Genomic DNA, 19,253 nt, shown 5'->3' with positions numbered 1-19,253 from the left:
ATTGATTGATTGATTGATTCAAGCATACTTGGAACCGAAATTTTCATGTGAGTTCCTCTTCAATTTCCATTTCCATTAATTATTTTCTTAATAGTAACTGGAGAGCTAGGGAGAAAACCTTAGTCTCAACTATCACTAGAATTAGTGAAATTGCCTTTCTATAACTAGACTACTGGCAAGTCATTGTCATGCTGTCTTGGCATATCAGCGGTATATTTTATATTTTTGTATATTTTCTTTCCTTTTATTCTTGGATATTTTGGAAGATTGAGAAAATTGAGTTGATAGACCCCTCGAGTCAATCCAAGCCCACCTTCTCTTTGCCCAAAATTACCCAAGCCCGCAATTACTCCCTCCACCATTTTACCATCAAACCCCCTTCATACCTTCTTGACTTTCAAACCCCTATTTATTCTTGCAACAACTTCTTTCATTAGAATAATCCCACAGTTATAGCACCTCCCCTCCTCTCCCATTAATACCCTGCAAGCAAGCAAATGAGACAAGACTCCTTCCTTTGAGAAAAACAAAAGCAAGAAAAAGAAACCCATTCTTTAATTTAAAGCTTGCCTCGCTTCATCTCCCCTACATTGAAAGCTTCTGCTTTTTTCCTGATGGGGATTCTATATAAGCGCCGGCATATGACCTTTTCCATGGATTTCTTGCTTGGCAGACGGGGGCATTCGCTTGTACTTTTGGTAATGGGCAGCTGAATTTTGATTTTAATGCAATTGTAAGAGGATGGGAAAGTATAGTACTCTGCTTCTCTTCCTTTTCTTTCCTATATTTTCTTATCTTTTTTTGTTCTTTTTGTTTTGTGGTTTTGGGTTTTTATCACAGCCTCACAGGAGATTTTTGTTTTTATTTTAATGGTTTCTTTTTTCTTTGGGAGATGGGAAGGACTGTTTTATTAATGAGGAGAAATTGAACAGGGTTTGGTGAAGGCTCTATAAGAAGGGGTTTTATGTCTGCCTAGAGGGCTCAACAGCACAAACAAGTAAGGTCTTTGGCATCTTCCCCAAAGGCCTCTCTTTTGATCTTCATCTTGTTATCTAGCAACTGGGTTTTGTCCATCTTCATCATCATCATCATCATCATCAATTCATCATCATGGCCTCATCCAACAGACACTGGCCGAGCATGTTCAAATCCAAGCCCTGCTCTACTCAACACCAATGGCAGCATGACATCAATTCCTCCCTTTTGTCGAATTCAGGTCCAAAAACTCCATACTCATCAGGTAATCATCATCATCATCATCACTCCCAACACCCAACATTATAGTGTTTGTCTACCTTTTTGCAAGTTTTGGTAGAAGGTTCGCAGCCCACTTTATTGCTTCTATCATTTGCTGATGATATAGCAGAGACTTCACTTTTTGTTGATCTTTCAGTACTGTACAACTTTATTGATAAAATGCTCTCTTCTTGGGTCTTCTTCACAACCCAACAAACACCATGCATAAAATACCAAAAATATAGATGCTGTGCTTTCTAATGTAGTTTTGTGACCATTTTCTTTCATAAAAACCATTTTAATCCCCTTGGAGAGAGAAAGAGAGCGTATGGCTTTATTTTGTGAGACAACATGCCTTTGTGATTAGGAAGCTACATCAATGACAGATGACACATATCCTTTACCTTTGATTTAGCTAATCAGTTACTATATTTTACTCTATCACACCAATTTTGTTCATATAATCATTTCTTCTTCGTGGTTCTTGGCAACCCAAGAAATTTGTGATAACATTACAGAAAAGCATACAATTTTTGTGCACTATGCTAGTTTTTATATCATATTCTTTCATAAAACCTCGTTTTGTTCCTTAAAATTCTGTCATTGTCTTTTACAATCTCCAGAGAGAGAGAGAGAGAGAGAGAGAGAGAGAGTGCATGAGGCTATTCGTGAGGCACATGTTCTATACATTTCTATCAGTTACTACACAATCTAGAGCTTGACTTCATTGACTTTCGTGTATTGTGTTTAATGTAATTTGGCTTCAAGATATAGCGAAAAATGCAAAAATTACACCAAGTTTGAATGAATTGTGTGTAACAGTGCCCGGGAGCGAAGAACGGAGCCCGGAACCAAAGCCCCGTTGGAACCCAAAACCCGAGCAGATACGTATTCTCGAAGCCATCTTCAACTCTGGAATGGTAAACCCTCCACGAGACGAAATAAGGAAGATCCGAGCCCAATTGCAAGAATACGGCCAAGTAGGCGATGCCAATGTTTTCTACTGGTTCCAAAACCGCAAGTCAAGAAGCAAACACAAGAACCGCAACCTCCAGACCACCAAGACCCAACATTCTCACCCCTCCCCACTAGCGGTCCCCTCATCCTCTTCATCCTCGTCGGAAAAATCCGAGACTCCGAAAAAGGACAAGGCATTGGCATTAACAAATCTGATTGATGTGTCTAATTCTCCTACTGGGTCTGTTAATCAGACTTATTTCCAGAATCATATGGATTTTTCTGCAGAGCCATTTCATTTTCCGGTGCAACACGGTGCACTTTCTCATGGATGTTGCTTCTCAGAGCTTTCGAATGTGATTAACATGTCGGAGCAAGGGTTGGGGCCTGGGTCTGGGTTATTCTATGAGCTCATGAGTCAGGAAGCTTCTAAGAAAGAGGAAGTGGAGAAGATGAAGATGGAGCAGCACCACAGCTTTGTCACAACTGGTGCCACTACTGCTACTACTGCTACTACTAGTACTAATGCTTTCAATGAAATGCAAGGTAAATCATTTAATTAAAACTTCATAACTTACCTGTTAAATCTCTTATCAATTTTGTAAATTTCTCATTAGCTTTGAATTTCCGTATCTAATTTATCTATCGTAAAGAATGGGAAAATTTTGGTAACTATCCGAAATCTCAGATATTATTTAAAACTTTTCGAATGTAACTTTTATTTTACCTTATAAAATTAGCCTCTCGACTCTTATCATTTATATTTTCAGCTTCACCCTATAAGATATTAGTCATAAAAACACCTTCTTTTTTTTTTTTGCATGCATCATGATCGAGCCTTCTTATGTGCTGTTTAATATGAAAGCATGCTAATATATGAGATTATATGGTGTGAGCTCATATAGTCTAGTATTCTTTACAAAAGTAATGTTCGGCTTACACCATATATTCGTTTCCATATGTTGATCCTAGCCCTACAATCCATTGAGGAACCCATATTAAAGAAAGCACTATAGATCAGAGGGTTGTGATCATCCTATGGAAATGATTTTTGGGGCACAATGTAAATACATTGTAGCCCATTAAATGGATGGTTTGGATCATCCGATGGTGTAAGACGTATAGTACTTTTTTTTAAATACTGGAGTATAAGGGCTTGAAATGGTTGCTGGTATTGTCGACCTTAAAATTAGCACTTCTACCCATTTTAGTTTGTCTTGGGCCAGCTCCTTGTAGTGTAAAAGGTCGTCATAAATACACTAAAGGGGGCTGGCGAAGAGAAAAAAGGGGACAAATATATCACTTCCCCGAGGACACTTAGCCCATTTTTTTTCTGCACCCTTACCGAGACAGGACGTGTGCATGGCTGTGGGGGGGGCCTAAACGTCATTTTCTTATTGCTTTTGATTTTTCATTTTTTTTTTTTTTTGTTGGGTTTTTATGGTTTTCGTCAGGGATTGGAAATACGGGTTCTGCTTCTGCTTCTGCTACTGCTCCGTCTGTTGCGGCGCGATCAACGGTTTTCATAAATGACGTGGCGTTCGATGTGGCAGTGGGCCCACTCAACGTGCGTCAAGCTTTTGGAGACGATGCCGTTCTCCTCCACTCCTCCGGCCACCCTGTCCTCACCAACGAGTGGGGCGTCACCCTCCTCCCCCTCCAGCATGGTGCTTTCTATTATCTGGTGCGCACGGTAGCCACACTCCCTACGTAAATTACTAAGATGCGCTTTTTTCCTTCCCAAATTAAAAATATCAGTTCTGCAACTTTCTTATTTGCGAATGGAGGAATGATTTCACCATGGTTTTGTTTTGGAATGCAGGTATAATAGGTTAGGGAAGAAGGAGATGCAGTGGTGTCAAGTACTTCATTGTGCTCGTTCCTTCGCACATTAATCTTACGTTTCAATTGTGTTTTTCTCTTATATAGTTTAGTTGGGCTTATGTTTTGGGGCTTTTTTAATATATAAATCTATGGACATTGTAGTATGTTTCTCCAAGGAAATATATGGGGTTATTGCTTGTTGGTTTCTATTATAAATTAGAGAAAGGTTTGAGTAATTCAGGTGACAATTCACTAGCTATTGAAATTTTGTAATCAATTGTGTTGTGGGATTTTGGGAATCAATAGTGGGAATAAGCTAGCGAAATTGCAATATATCAAACTATGGTTGTGGCCCTTATGGGGATAGATGTTATAGGCTAGGTTGAAAGATTTTAAATTAGAATGATTAAATCATTTCGAGAACAAATGGTGTTACAAACACTTACAGTTCCATTTGGGAGATTATCAAATGGTCCTTTGGCACTTTTTATTGGAGCATATATGATGTGACCTACGATGAAACAAGGGAATAACCTCCTATCAATGTGTTAGTATTGTATGCCCTTCATAAGCCATTTTTTTGTTAGAACATTTTATCTGAATTGGATAATAATTTATTGAGGAGCGATAGATGCAAGGGAGGCCTTGCATAAAGAGCCCGAAAAGGGCTCTCCATTGGTTCCACATCATTAAGTGTAACCGTTTCAAATCAGTTGAAAAAGTAAATTCAGCTACGCTTAATGATGTGTAACCAATCAAGGGCCTTTTTCCACCTCTTTATGCAAGGGCTCCCTTTGCTCTAATTTATTTTAAAAATTGCAATATCATGATTGTTTTTATAGGCATGTTGTTTTAAGGTTATGTCTCATATTGACATCCCATAGGTAAAATTGCAGAGATATCATGGTTGTTGTTGAAGAATCAGTAATAGGAGAAATGGAGTAGCCACAAATTTGTGGGTTAGAATCGTTCGATGAGCGTGGATTTTGCTCCATAGCCTGTCCATAGCAAGCCTAGGAAAATGTATGGTTTGGATCGTTGAACAAGTCCCCACCTTGAAAAATATTTGCAACCATATTATAAGTACACATTGTTGTACGGTTAGATAGCCTCGAATTTTATATGGTGTCTGCGTTGGTGTGTGTAGTTCGGATACAACATGATATTTAGGGGTGTCAATGGACCGAGACGATGGAGTATGGACCATCCAAATCCAAACCTAAACACGGACAGGATCTAGGCATATTACTAGGTTCCAGGGAAAGATTTCAGATCCCATTCATAGGATCCAAAATTATTTCCAATTAGATCCAAACAACTAACAAAAGCCCATGAGACAGTTCGATCTAAATCTGAATTTACTATACTATTTTACAGTAACACCGGCTTAATTTCCATAACTTAAATGATTATTTTAGGTCTCTCTCAAGTTTTGAGACACCCTCTTCTCCGCCTAAAACTGTGACATTGTTGCTGTAGCTAGCACTCGCTCTAACCCTCTGTCGAGAATTTTACTCCGTACAATGTAAGGAGGACCTACTAGTAGACTCAGATGAACGAACGTTGCGGTGCGATTCGAAATGGATCCATCGACACCCCTTATGACATTTGAACCAATGTGGGCCTCTTAAAAAGACAGGTCATGGGATCAAATACCTAGGGCAACGCCCAGGTTAAGGGTAGCAAAGCATGGATACAACGTAAAAACCCAGATAATCTAAGCCATCCATTATGTGGGTCGTCCCATCGTTGAAAGACCAAAGTATTGTCGACATCTGTAGAACAGCCCACAAGTGAATAAAATATAAGAGCAGATGACTAGCAACGGTCCCAAGTGCAATAACATCAGGATAATAGCATGCAATTTCCATACGCACGTGATAACACTCATCATCGTCTTATTTCCTGCCAAACTTTCGGGGGTATGTTTTGACGTTGCTTCTTCTTTCAAGTTTCAACCCAAAAAATAAGGGAGTATTGATATGGGTAGAAGAAAATAGTTGTTAAACAGTAACGAAGAACTCGGTCTCGTGTCGGATAAAAACAAGTCGACCCGGGTGAGTCAATCAATCATTTGATTAGAACTCGGAAGATGAGACGTATCGTGTAGTGTTTATAAACGAAAGATGGACATGCTCTGTAGGCTGACACGCTTACCATATTCTGATAGGTTTTCACGAAAATCGAAATGAAGAAGGGTCGTTTGTGTTTGACCGGGGAACTTAGGTTGAGTGGTGCAGGATACTTACGTGCGCACTTACGTGAACAGTAGCAGGCAGAGAAGAGCGATTTCTCTCCAAAATTCCTTTTGCTGTGGTGATGTACGTCACATCGATTATCTTCTTCTTTTCTTTTCTCTCGGTGTCTGTGGGATGATAAGGAATTGTGCATCAATCAGTAGCCAAACAGGCCTCTCTTCCCCCCCTATGACACGAAAGCTAGAAATGACAATTTCTCAGAGAGTACGGAAGGAAGAGGAAGGCACGTGTTCTCTGACAAAAGGCTGGAACCTTTTTTACACCTTTGAAAGCTAAAAATCTACTTAGGCCGCGTTTGGTTTGCCGGGACCAGGAATCGGATTCCACATCATTTTTCGATTCACTCTGTTAAGAAGAATTATAATAAAACTTCCACTCCTTGCTGAATTAGAATGCCACCTTTTGGAGCGGGAAACAGATTCTGCTATCTTTAATTCTGCCCAATGCCAAGTCCAAACCCTTGTTTCCGTTGTTTTTCTTTAATGAAAACCGAGCACCGGGCATAATTGAATCAGATCCTGATTCCAACGTCTGATTCTGGCAATCCAAATGCACCCTTAACCTTAGCATCATTTTTACTCTGTACTTTCCTGTTTTTTTTTTTGTTTTTTTTTTTTAATGAGTGGTTTAAATTCAAATTAGGGGATTGATATCTGCACGGCCAAGTAAAACAAAGTGATTCGTCTCATTATCAAAACATGGTCCAGCCAATGAATCATGGTTGTTTAAAGTTGGTACAAAATATAACATGATTTTGGATCATTTTTCAAATGCAATCGGTAGCCAAATATAGTCACATTGTTAATAGCAGAATTTGGGTTAATTTCCATGGAAAGGGAAACCGGGTACCCATCTTCCCACTAACGCCCACTTACTTTTGACAGGTGCGCATAAGTATTACTGAGCTTGTCGACAGTCTTTTCTTATTTAACCCGTACAGGTGTGGCTCTTTGGCTTAAAGTCTTGGGTATGTTCCGCAGAGACGAGAGTTTGAATACCCTGGGCTTACCCGATGCGCTTGGTTTACGGGTGATTACGAGCATCCAGAGGGAATTAGTCCCACTCTACAAAGTGGGGTGGGGACACCCTAAGTCATAAAAAAAAAAAAAAGATATTTGACAGGCAAAAACGAAACTGACCAGGCACAAAGAAGTAAAATGGTACGAACCACAAGATGGACACAATGAGATTTTATGTTGTTAGGAAAAGATGCCTACGTCCATGGGCAAGAAAACAAGCTTTCACTTTGAAAAAGTCATAAAACAGGATTATAGTAGTTTGATCCCAAAGCCTCTCTCTCAAGGGATATTGGTATCTCTCCAAAGAAATGACTTGGGGGCAAAGTATAGTAGATGTCATTTTGTTGGGTTCAACTATAGATGGACACCGTGACGCCCCCAAAGTCCTGACAACCTGATGATCCTAACCATTCATTTCAAAAGATTCTCCCACATGCGGCCCGTCCATAGCGGGGGCTCCACTCCATAGTATTTTTCCAAAAAAAAAAAAAAAAAAAGCAGATGTACACATGGCTCTAACTATTAAAACCATTATTCATAGGCTATTGATATTATCACTACCACTAAGTCAAACTTAACTTGTCCTTCCTCTTATAATTGGCTTCTGAGTTTTTTTTTTTTTTTTTTTTGAGGGAATTGTTATAACCTTTGACATCTGTTTAATTAATATAAGACAAGATGAGTTAATGCAATTATCAAAACATGGTAGTGCCAATATCAGTAGCTTATTTATATTTAGATTATATGCATATAAACTCGAGAGAGGCCCAGAGGCCTAGCCTGTTTATTATTGTCGACGATGGTGCCAAAGAAGAAGGAGTGGATTTAGTCAAATTAATGTAGATTATAAGGATAGAACTAATGAAATTAAGATGAAGTAGAAAGGAACCAGTTTCACTGATTTCCCCTCTCGGCTAAAATTTCAGTTTCATCAAGTTGATACCTGAGGTTAACATGCCATACTGATCTCTTCTGGTTAGGTATCTAAATAATAAGAGACTCCGCCTATAGCATTTTGTGCTTTCCTTTTAAAACTTGTCATGATATAGATGCTGAGGAAAATGAAAGGTGAGTTCTCATAATCCTGTTCTTACATTGTCTAGTTGTAGTTTTTAATTGATAAGGAATTTCAATAGGGCCGTTGGACATCATTGCCTAAATTCAAAAACCACTAGTCACAGGCCCACCAGCAATAATCATGCAGAAAACCAATCAAAGCCTTTTGGGATTAAAAGCCATATGAGTTTCAAAGGTGGTCACAGAAGAATATCTAGTCCTTGAGGAAATCCAAATCGAAAGGAACTCAGTGACCTTTCCCTCGCCTCGCCTTTCCTGTGAGTCCATCCGATCCTCCTGATACCAAAACCAAGGCTTTGTTCCTCTCTTTCAAACTTTATTTCAGTTCTAGAATTAACAGTAAAATACATTTCCAAACAACACAACACCCAGACAAGCCCTTTATCAATAATGACAAGAATAGTAATCCAAGCAGGCGTTCATTTCACACAAAAAAACAACAACTAATTATTAAACTGGATACAAGTTACAAAAGAAAATTGTTCAAATACAATGTCAAACAAAGCAACCAAATATAACAAAACCCTGTGGAAAAAAAATAAAAGGAATACGCTAAAAAAAATTGAGATTCAGTCATCTAGATGTCTGTATCAATGCAAAGAGAATAACAAATTGCATTGCATTCTAGAACCTAATCTTTGGCTACCAGTAGAGTTTAAAATATCGATGCAAGGTATAATAGTTGAATTTTGTGAGAGAAACATACTATGTGGCATGCCTACATCTTAAATATGAATAGGCAAAAACCACATAGAATGAGGAATCCCGTGGAAGAAAAGAAACATGAGAAAAACAAGTGGTACCCTCATTTGCAGACCTAGGCAGAGCAACAGCCGACCTTCTTCACTGCTGATACATCATCCTTACTGCCCACATTGATTGTCTGTCCCTTCGGCAAAGCTGCAGGATCGTCCCCGATGTCAAGAGCCTTCCTGCTGACAACACGATAGATCTGAGTGAGGACTTCCGTGAAGGCATTTTCTACATTCAGCGATTCCAAGGCCGAGGTTTCCATGAAAAAGGTGTTTTCTCTCTCTGCAAAAGCTTTCGCATCTTCGGTGGAAACAGCCCTTAGGTGGCGCAAGTCTGCCTTGTTACCCACAAGCATAATCACAATGTTGGAGTCTGTGTGATCTCTAAGCTCCTTCAACCATCTCTCTACATTCTCAAATGTCACATGACGGGTTACATCATATACAAGCAGTGCACCGACAGCTCCCCGATAGTATGCACTTGTAATTGCACGATATCTTTGTAAAAGAAATGGAAAGAGAGAATATTATTTCATAAATATACATATTAGCCAACTATAACATTTTGTTGAGCAATAAAACATTCAATGATGAGTTTTATGGGCTGGACTTTCAGCTTCAAACGCTCCACCTTCATATTGCAAAAAACAAAATGTCTAAGGAATATAAAATTTATAAGGCTACCTAGTTTGCTTACAAACATGAGAGAAGAGAAAGCTGCTCTCAAAATAATGCTACTTATTTAGTCCAAAATTTGTAGTCCAAATTTCAAGAGTTAGATGTCCCTCTTAGATTTTATTCATTAGGGAGGAAAGCTAGATCACTAGTAAACACTGAAGAAGTTGAAATCATTATAAAGATCAAACTTGGACAAGTAAAACTGACATTAAGGACCTTGTCAATTTTTATCCTCCTAGTATGTGACGTATGAATCGAGAAGCACAGATAGAAATACAAGGAGATACACACTGATATATGAATCTGTTCAGCAGAGCAGGATCCTAGTTACTTTCCTTCTCAATGCGTTGATAACAGTAACCATCAATACAGGTTACTAAAATTCTAAAACTCCATACATAAATACAGAAACCTAAACCATATCTACAAATACTCATAAATTCATTGCAACAAATTAATTAGGCTATCCAATCAGAAACTGCGCTCACCATATACTGGGGCTAGTGAGCGCCTAATAGAAATATAGAACCCCATTCGTTTTGTGCAAAATCCAAGTCTTTGTTGTTTTACTTCCATATGCAAACAATATTATCCTGCATCCAGGACACTGACATTACTATAATCAGTCAAAATCAGTGGTATAATCCCATTTTCAATTAAGCATCTTAAGAACATCTGAAACTTTGACTTCCCATGCACTGAGGTTACTTATTCAGAGCAAATGTGATTGTGCTAACACATAAATGGAGATCAAATTTCCAATAAATCATCTATCAGCTACCTTGATATGATATATCACCTTTTTATGACATTTTGGCACATCTTTGTAATAAATGTCAGCAATCAATGATTAGACAATATGGTAAGAAGTTCCGACAAAGGACATCAAGTTGTAAACCAGGTAGTCAAATCCCTAGAATAGCATAGGCAACCAACTCCGCTGGGAGCCTAAATGGTCATATAATGACTAAAATAATGCTAGTTTAAATACATTTTCCAAATGGGATTTATATATAACCATATTAGACAGTGATAGTTTATTCGCACCATTATTACCACTAAAAATATAAATATTATTTAACATATGTATAAACTACATAGTATAATTGCGTATAATTGTATTGCATCTTAAACTATTGAGGGATTGAGCCTCTAGCTCAAGGGTCAAGGCTTTGTTCTTCAACCTAGAGGTCAGAGGTTCAATCCCAGCTTACCTATGAATAAAACTATTGATGTATAAGATTTTAGCATATTATTTGCATATATAGCTTTATATAGACTACATAAAAACCTTGGCACTGCATAGTCCTATGCTGCTTAGTCGATCCTCGTCTATGCTTCAGACGCCAAAGCACCACCTCTCGCCTCCCACCCCTCCCTCATTAGGGTGCTTAGGTGTAGGTGTCAAACTTGGGTCAGGTTTGACCAATGATCCTATCAATGAAAACTGAATTAGGTTCAGGTCAGATTCTTTAGAACTGAGTTTTAGGTTCACTTTTTCTTTCTTTTTTCGAATGGCGAGGTTTAGGTTAACTTGCAAACATGATTTGCACTAAATGTGAATGTCTCTTCATCCCTCCCTGCCAAACTTGATTTGTACAAAATGTGAATTTCTCTTCCTCTCCCTCCCTCCTCTCCTCTCCCTCCCTCCTCTCCTCTCCTCCTCCCTCCCTCTCTCTGTTGGGTTGGTGTCTGCAAACCAATGTTGTCTTAGGTCAGGTCTAGCCATTGCGTTCAGATTAAATTTGGGTCTGAGTCTGAGGTCCTTGAGTTGGGTTCAAGTTGACTCCAACGTGTGTTAACTGCTAACTAGGTGAATGACAATCATTATAATGCGAATGAAAATAACAACTAAATCAAATTTTGTAACTTCCTTTCTTTTGAAATTGGGAATCTTTATTCTTAAATCTTAACCATTATAAAACTCAATCCTCAGGAAGCAAGTATGATAGTTGGTCAAATCTTCTCTTTGAGTAGACCTTTGTTTTTGCCTTTCTTTTGAAGATTTGCTAGTTCCCTCATCTATATTATGAGTTTCCAACAGTCATTTTCTCGAAATTAATGACAAGATCAGGGCTGGACAATCTTTGAAAACAATTAGCGTAGATGCTAGCTCAAGCATAGTTACATTTTTGGACCAGCAAGTTTGTGACATGCTATATGAACAAACAAATTGATGCATGAACAACCTTTCTTCATATTTCCATCCATGCATTTGATTCAACAACATCTAGAACTAATTTCTCATGAAAGAATCCCAAAGTACTCAACATTACAAAATTGGGGCAGGAGGGCATCACAAGCTGAACGCAACATGAATTTGGTGGAGTTTGACTCAGTTAAACTCGACAGTTTTGGAGTGACATCTCCCCACAAAATTTTCATCATGTTTCCTATCGCCTCTGTGGCACAATGAAATACAAAAGTGATTTCCTAGGAGAAATCCTTAACCCCACTTACTAGATGAAAATTGAAGAAAGAGACAGGTGGCAGCTGAAGTAGAAGTTTTGGATGGACAATCTAAGAACAAAATATGATCATCCCCCTTGAGGAAAGAAAGCTTAAATAGTTATAGAAGAAAGGATGCATTTGGCTGATTTCAACCCATTTTAACTGGGTTTTTCTAGTTATGCTTCATGTGTGGTATTTCAAAGAAATAAGAAATCAATCCAATGAGCACAAACTCGTAGAAATTTATCCATTCATCTTGTACGACTATTTGCATCAAAAGTTTCCACATAATGTACTAACTTCTAAGGCGATATACATAATTAAATTATTTGCATCAAAAGTTTCCACATAATGTACTAACTTCTAAGGCGATATACATAATTAAATTATTTCTGAAGGTGAATTGAGATCCTCACCCGATTTATCATTGAAGCCATGCAAGCATACCTACATTTTGTCACAAACTAAGAAAAATTTGCCCAAGTCCTCCACCTACTCTCTACTTTGTGCTCAAAGGTTCATTAGGACTCTCTAGAATTATGTAGAGAATTATAGAAACTTGTAGACATGTGTAGAAGAATAGTTGACTCTAGGACTAGATATTTTGAAGCATGTAAATATTCTATAAGATGATTAGATATTTTGTAAAGAAAATACTGGGAATATTCTTAGAATTCTCTAGAGAAAGAAGTGTGTACAATGATTTCTAGAGTGTTTTCCTGAGGTGTATAAAAGGTGGAGAGCCCCTCGTTTCTGAAGTTATAAGCACTCTCCAAGTAATAGAAGTTCTCTTTCTGAACTTTGCGTGTTCTCTTATTCTAAGTGTTGCACTAATTGGGTACAAGGTGTCAAATTTCAGTTTCGATCATCACAGAAACAGAAACATTTTGATATCGGTTGGAAAAGTACGTGGAAATCTTTAAAAATTACGGAAGTGTATAGAAACATATTCAAATGATAGAATTTGAAGATAAAACTTCAAAAAATACTAGATAAGCCTAAATACACACTTAGAAATCATTACATAAGCAAGACAACCATCCATAATGGTTTAATAACATTAAACACTTAGTGAAATGTGCTGTCACACATGTCTGATAATTCAGAACATACCACATTTCACATGAAATTTATATAAATATTTATACATAATACATACACCACATGCCACATGGAATTTATATAAATACAATTATATAAAACATATTGATATAAGGGATTTGCTAGCGTCCATCGCAGAAGGCATTTCATGGATGGGTTGTTGCATGTGAGAGCAGCCACCTCGTGAATGAAGACAACCTGTGTGGCTGCTCTCAAATGCAATAGCCCATCCGCGAAATGCCTTTTGCGATGGACGTTAGCAAATTCCTTGATATAATATACCACTAATGCACTTATGATTTTGATTTCGGTATGCATTTCGATTTCGGCGAGGGTAGAAATGGTAACATTTCGGTAGTTTTGTGTCGGTTTCTGCGGAAATTTAAAATCATGGTTGGGTAGAAGGCTGACTTGTGCTAAGTATCGGGATGGTAAGTGCAAGTGCGGCACAGTTATAGGTAACAGAATTGATAAGTACGAGACAAAATGCTATCTTCATAGGTTAGAACAAAAGCTGAACACACGTGTTTTCAAAATTGCAAATATGACTACTTGCAAATATTTTTAAGACTATGACATGCACTTCCTTCGTGGCTTAAGATTTAACTAATCTAGACTCAAATAAAAAATTTTAAGACATTGCCATTGTTTCCTGCCTAGTTTTACACCAAAACCGGCACTAAACAGACAAAATGTTTCCATTTCCATCTCCACCGAAACTGAAACAACCAAAATGCATAAACCAAAATCATAAGTGAACACTGGTATAATATATTAGTATGTATTACGTAATTATATTTATATGAACTGCATGTGAAATGCGTTGCATACATTATGTATAAATATTTATATCAATTACATGTGAAATTTGGTATGTGCCAAATTACTAAATTATCAGACATGTGTGAAGTTCATGTCACTAGGTGATGTTTTTAAACCATTATAGATTGTTGTCTTGCTTATGGGATGGTTTCTAAGTATGTATTTGTGCTTATTCTAGCATTTCCTGAAGTTTCATCTTTAAATTCTGTCATTGGCATGTTTCCATATGTTTATGTGATTTTACAGAATTTCTATTGAAATTTCCCACCGAAACCGAAATTTAAAACCTTGGATTCTTTCTAACATGCGTAACTTAGATACTTACATGTGTATTGGCTCATACATGGCATGACGTGTCAAATATGGCAATCACAACAAAGCCAACATGCAATAATGCCTGGATTGTTATATCGTATTATAACACGATATATTACTAGATGAATATATTTTGTTACTGCTATATTAGCATATAAATTTTAATTCATAATTCATAAGCGTAGTAAATACAGAAGAGGGCGAGCCATGGCGCAACGGTAAAATTGCTCCATTGTGACCTGGTGGTCACAGATTCGAGTCACAGAAACAACCTCTCTGCAAAGCAGGGGTAAGGCTCCCTCTCCAGACCCCGCAATGGCGGGAGCCTCGTGCACTGGGCCGCCCAAGGGTAGTAAATACAGAAAAATGATCCATTTAGATATACATAACAAGAAAAGATTATTACTATAAGAGCCACACCCAAAAAACAATAAAATAATAGATACATTCAGCTTTTGTGGAATGGACATTTTGACAAGTACATGAGATGTGTATCCACCATTCCAATTCTTTTAGAAGTGAAGACTTCTGCTTATGTAGCTTTTGATTGTAATTCTAAAGGAGATATTTAAGAGCTTTAAAGTCCAAATTTAAACAGGCTATACTTTCCTTTGTTGCATAAGTAAGGTTTTTTTTTTTTTTTCGGAAGTTAAGGATGCTTTATTAAAAGAAACAAAAGCATAATGTACAGACAACTTAGAAGTTCTTGAGAGAAAACAATAAATCAATAAGATCCAGGCACAATCTGAAGGCGGATCATCAAGAGGAAAATGGTCCCAGGCAACAACCAGATTCTCCATTCATTGACCTATAGATACACTGAAAATGTATAAACTTCCCCTCAATATGGTCCATAATCTACTCAATTTTCTTGAGAGAAAACAATAATCAATAAGATCCAGGCACAATCTGAAGGCAGGTCATCAAGTGGAAAATGGTCCCTGGCAACAACCAGCTTCTCCATTCATTGACCTATATATGCACTGAAAATGTAAAAACTTCCCCTCAATACGGTCCATAATCTACTCAATTGCATCTACAAAACTCCATGAATACCCATTTCCTTTTCACATTCAGCGAATAACATTAAGTGAGTCATCTTGCCAGTCAAATTATTGAGCCCTTCCCTATCAACATGAAAAATGCCCTCGCTGAGTGCCATATCAGCAACCCTGGCTGGTCCAAAAAAGACCCATCTCACCAAGTTATCATGATCACACAGTCCCATCAATCCCAACGAGACCAAGTTTGACAATACAACCTGTCAAAATTATATTTAAGCAAACCCATAGGAAGGGAATACATATGGGACCAATGGTCCAAAGTCAAAGAACTCACATGGAAAACATCCTAGGCATACCAAAGAGACGACTCTGAAACACCACCAAACTCCTTCGGTCCCACAGGCCACAACCCGTCTCACTATGGTGGAGAAGACAGCGTGACCAAAGCATGAGCGGTGAATCAGGATTAAGGATCTCTTAGAGACCCTCCTATTCCTTTCCTCCCATACCATCCAAAGAATCACAACCATGGCTAAAAGCAGAGACACTCGCCTCTCAGGACCTATGGGGCATAGACCCAAGAGCCAATCAGCTCGTTAAAATGCATCGGGAAGATCCTACTCACCCAACAATAGGTAGGGACTTATTAGAAGATGATTTCATTAATAAGGCCGGTTTTTATAACTTAATAGTACAAGTCCTTCACATATGTCAAATAGCTTGAAAGATTTAACATGTGCAATGTCCACAACTGCAAAACAGCTGCAATTAAATAGACTGGCATAGGCGTTGGTGGCCTTGAATGTAGTTTGACTGGAGCAGCTACAGTCCCAATCTCTATCTAAAGTCTTCTCAAGTCTCATTACTAGCCTTACCCTACGACGCCACAGGTTGCATTACATATAACATAGGTTCTGCATGGATCAAGGAACTGAAAAAGTCTTGTTGCACTACATTGTAGAGAACAACAGACCTTGAATGTATGGAGCAGCTACAGATCCAATCTCTATCTAAAGTCTTCACTAGTCTCCTTACTAACCTTACCCTACCAAGCCAAAGGTCGCATTACATATAAAACATGCTCTGCATGGATCAAGGAACAGAAAAAGTCTTTTTCTATTAGCTAGAGGAGAACAGCAACCATGTGAGCAAGAAAGTTGCAAAATGGATGTGTTGAGAGCATAGATGCAAGAAACACCTGGGGGGGGGGAACGCGTTTCCAAAACGGGTACGAAACGCTCTTCGGAAAATTGTGAAACGCGTTTCCCATTTCTTGGAAACGCTCTTCGGAAAATTGTGAAACACCTGTGAAACGCGTTTCCCATTTCTTGAAAACGCTCTTCGGAAAATTGTGAAACGCCTGTGAAACGTCAGTGAAACGCGTTTCCCATTTCTTGGAAACGCTCTTCGGAAAATTGTGAAACGCCTGTGAAACGTCAGTGAAACACGTTTCCCATTTCTTGGAAACGCGTTTTCCAAGAAATGGGAAACGCGTTTCATTTCCATGGAAACTCGTTTCTTGGAATTTTAAGACCTTAAAAGGATATATAAACCCCCTTTAGTTTACTGTGGATAGCCCTATCTAGTTTAGAATTATATATATTATATTCAAGATTCTAGTACAAACATTTTCCTATTAATGTGTGTTACCATCACATTTATGTGTTTCACTAGCCTTTCCTTTAGGTTTCACGTACGTTTCACTAGCGTTTCCCAAACGTTTCCCTTGCATTTCCCAAACGTTTCCCTTGTGTCTTCGAAGACGTTTCCGAATGCGTTTCACATGCGTTTCTCTATCGTTCCCCGTTTCTCATTTCCACTTTGATTTTTTCACGCGTTTCACGTTTCCGTTTCACGTATCGTTTCCCGTTTCCGTTTCCCAAACTGGTAACTATGGTTGAGAGTATACACTCTGTTTCTGTTTCTGCTTCGATGTCTTGGTTACAAAGCCTGAATCAACTTCTCAGTAAGCAGTGGATCAAGCAAATGTCTAAATGCTACTCCTAACCCAAATGAATAAATGTCATAAGTGGGCCGAAAACTACAAAGGGGCACAAACTAACAAGACATACAATAATAGACTAATCATGCATATCGGTATATTCTATCTCCTTAAGAATATTAGTTCTCACATGGAAAATGTAACCTAATCCATTGTATGAAGCTAATTAGTTTTCAACAACATTAGAATATAAAGTGTACTTAAAAAGCCTTGGAGAAACTCCAAAACCAAGGCAAACACATTAGACCAACCACTTGCAATCCGACCAACATTCTAGAAAGACAAATTACAAAATACAAAGAAAGCCATCCAAACATTCCTCATTATATAACCACATAGGAATTGGATGCTTTTGATGCTACCAAGAGAGGCTTAGAAGTTACAATACGTGCACAAGCTGCTTCTCTGCTCCATGCATTGATGGCCTTGAGCCTTTCACTTAATGATAATATGATATTCATTTAAGACGGTAGGTCAAAATACGGTGCAATGTCTAAAAGTTGAAGTATGCCATGTGTTCTACTGGCACCATAAGCATCCGTGAAGAATTTGCCGCTAGAGACTCCTTAAATCTCTTTACTATACATGTTGTGTCGGGCAACCCGTATATAGTGCATGGGCACCCTTGTCTAATGGCACATCAGGCTCTAGCTATTGGAGGATACCAGGTCCTCATAAAATGTTTTTACACTATAGTTCAAACAAGTATCATTTTCAATGTGATCATTGCGACATTGCAAATACCCCCAACCACCACCCCCCCCCCCCCCCCCCCCCACGCAACCTAGACCTATATCTCATTAGATATGACTAAAATCAAACTGCTTGCAACTGTTGGATATTGTGTCTCGGATTTTCACAAGCTATATTGCAAAACGAAAATCAGATTTGCAGGGCACCTCACAAGTACAGAAGAAATCCATTGTGGCTCAAAATATTACATAACATTACACTAGGCAAAACAAGAAAATCATCCACGCGACCATAAAAATCAAGAGCTTTATCCATTTCAATAAAACCCTAAACTACATGGATGATCCTAGATCAGATCTGAAAACCCTAACACCTGCCATTAGCTAGATCAAACGGAAATCAAATTCCAGATCGGAGACAATTCAAGATAGATCTACGAAAACTAATCGAAAAAAAAAACATAGCATGTGCAATGAATCAGCATAAAAAAAAGAAGATTCGGATTCGAAATGGAACACAAAAAAAAAAACAGAGTATTGGAATTGGATGGAACCTTTCTTGGCCAGCAGTGTCCCAAATCTGGGCCTTGACGACCTTGTCGTCTACGTGGATGCTACGGGTGGCGAATTCAACTCCGATCGTGGATTTGGATTCGAGGCTGAACTCGTTCCTTGTGAATCTGGATAGGAGATTGGATTTCCCAACACCGGAATCGCCGATCAACACCACCTTGAATAGGTAATCGTAGTCATCATCGGCTCTGTACGCCATTTCTATTTTACCCTTGAAAGAGAGAGACAAAGAGAGAGAGAAAAGTAGGGAATGCAGACGGGTCAGTTAAATATACCTGTAGTCGCGAGAAAGAAGAGGGGGTATTCAAAGTTCAAAAAACAGCTGGAAAAAAGACATCTTTGGTTGTCACTTAATTTACGAAACCGATCCTCGCAGACCGTTTCTTTGATACTGGCACACATATCTGGCGATGAACATTTTCGTTTTCCATCCCAAACTAGACCCACTCATGGTTTGGGAAAAATTATGTGAATCAACTAATTACTCTACGT

At 38.3% G+C, this 19,253-nt stretch overlaps 2 protein-coding genes across 4 annotated transcripts; one reads left to right on the top strand and one right to left on the bottom strand.

Moving 5' to 3' along the window:
• The first annotated feature begins 455 nt into the window (after positions 1-455).
• Positions 456-4,224, top strand: HB-3 (homeobox-3). Of its 3 annotated transcripts, none has more exons than XM_077372863.1 (5): positions 456-698; positions 933-1,240; positions 2,059-2,739; positions 3,648-3,877; positions 4,016-4,224. In XM_077372863.1, exons 2-5 carry the CDS (start codon positions 1,111-1,113, stop codon positions 4,019-4,021), a joined length of 1,047 nt encoding a protein of 348 aa, XP_077228978.1. In that variant the 5' UTR covers positions 456-698; positions 933-1,110; the 3' UTR covers positions 4,022-4,224. The 3 variants fall into 3 exon arrangements, with proteins under 3 accessions (XP_077228978.1, XP_077228977.1, XP_077228976.1); XM_077372862.1 differs by having other exon boundaries at positions 456-733; XM_077372861.1 differs by having other exon boundaries at positions 456-749.
• Positions 4,225-8,793: 4,569 nt separating this feature from the next.
• Positions 8,794-19,064, bottom strand: LOC143860480 (ras-related protein RABA1f). Its single transcript, XM_077371150.1, has 2 exons — positions 18,743-19,064; positions 8,794-9,621 (listed from the first exon to the last, which is right to left on the bottom strand). The coding sequence occupies exons 1-2, from the start codon at positions 18,958-18,960 to the stop codon at positions 9,189-9,191; spliced, it is 651 nt and encodes a 216-aa protein (XP_077227265.1). The 5' UTR covers positions 18,961-19,064; the 3' UTR covers positions 8,794-9,188.
• Positions 19,065-19,253: the final 189 nt, after the last annotated feature.

This window comes from Tasmannia lanceolata, unplaced genomic scaffold (assembly GCF_043159265.1).
Source record: "Tasmannia lanceolata isolate RefF3 unplaced genomic scaffold, GAP_Taslan_0.1 ptg000037l, whole genome shotgun sequence".
NCBI lineage: Eukaryota > Viridiplantae > Streptophyta > Magnoliopsida > Canellales > Winteraceae > Tasmannia > Tasmannia lanceolata.
The sequence above is the reverse complement of the archived record's forward strand: the minus strand, read 5'-3'. Positions and strand labels throughout refer to the sequence as shown.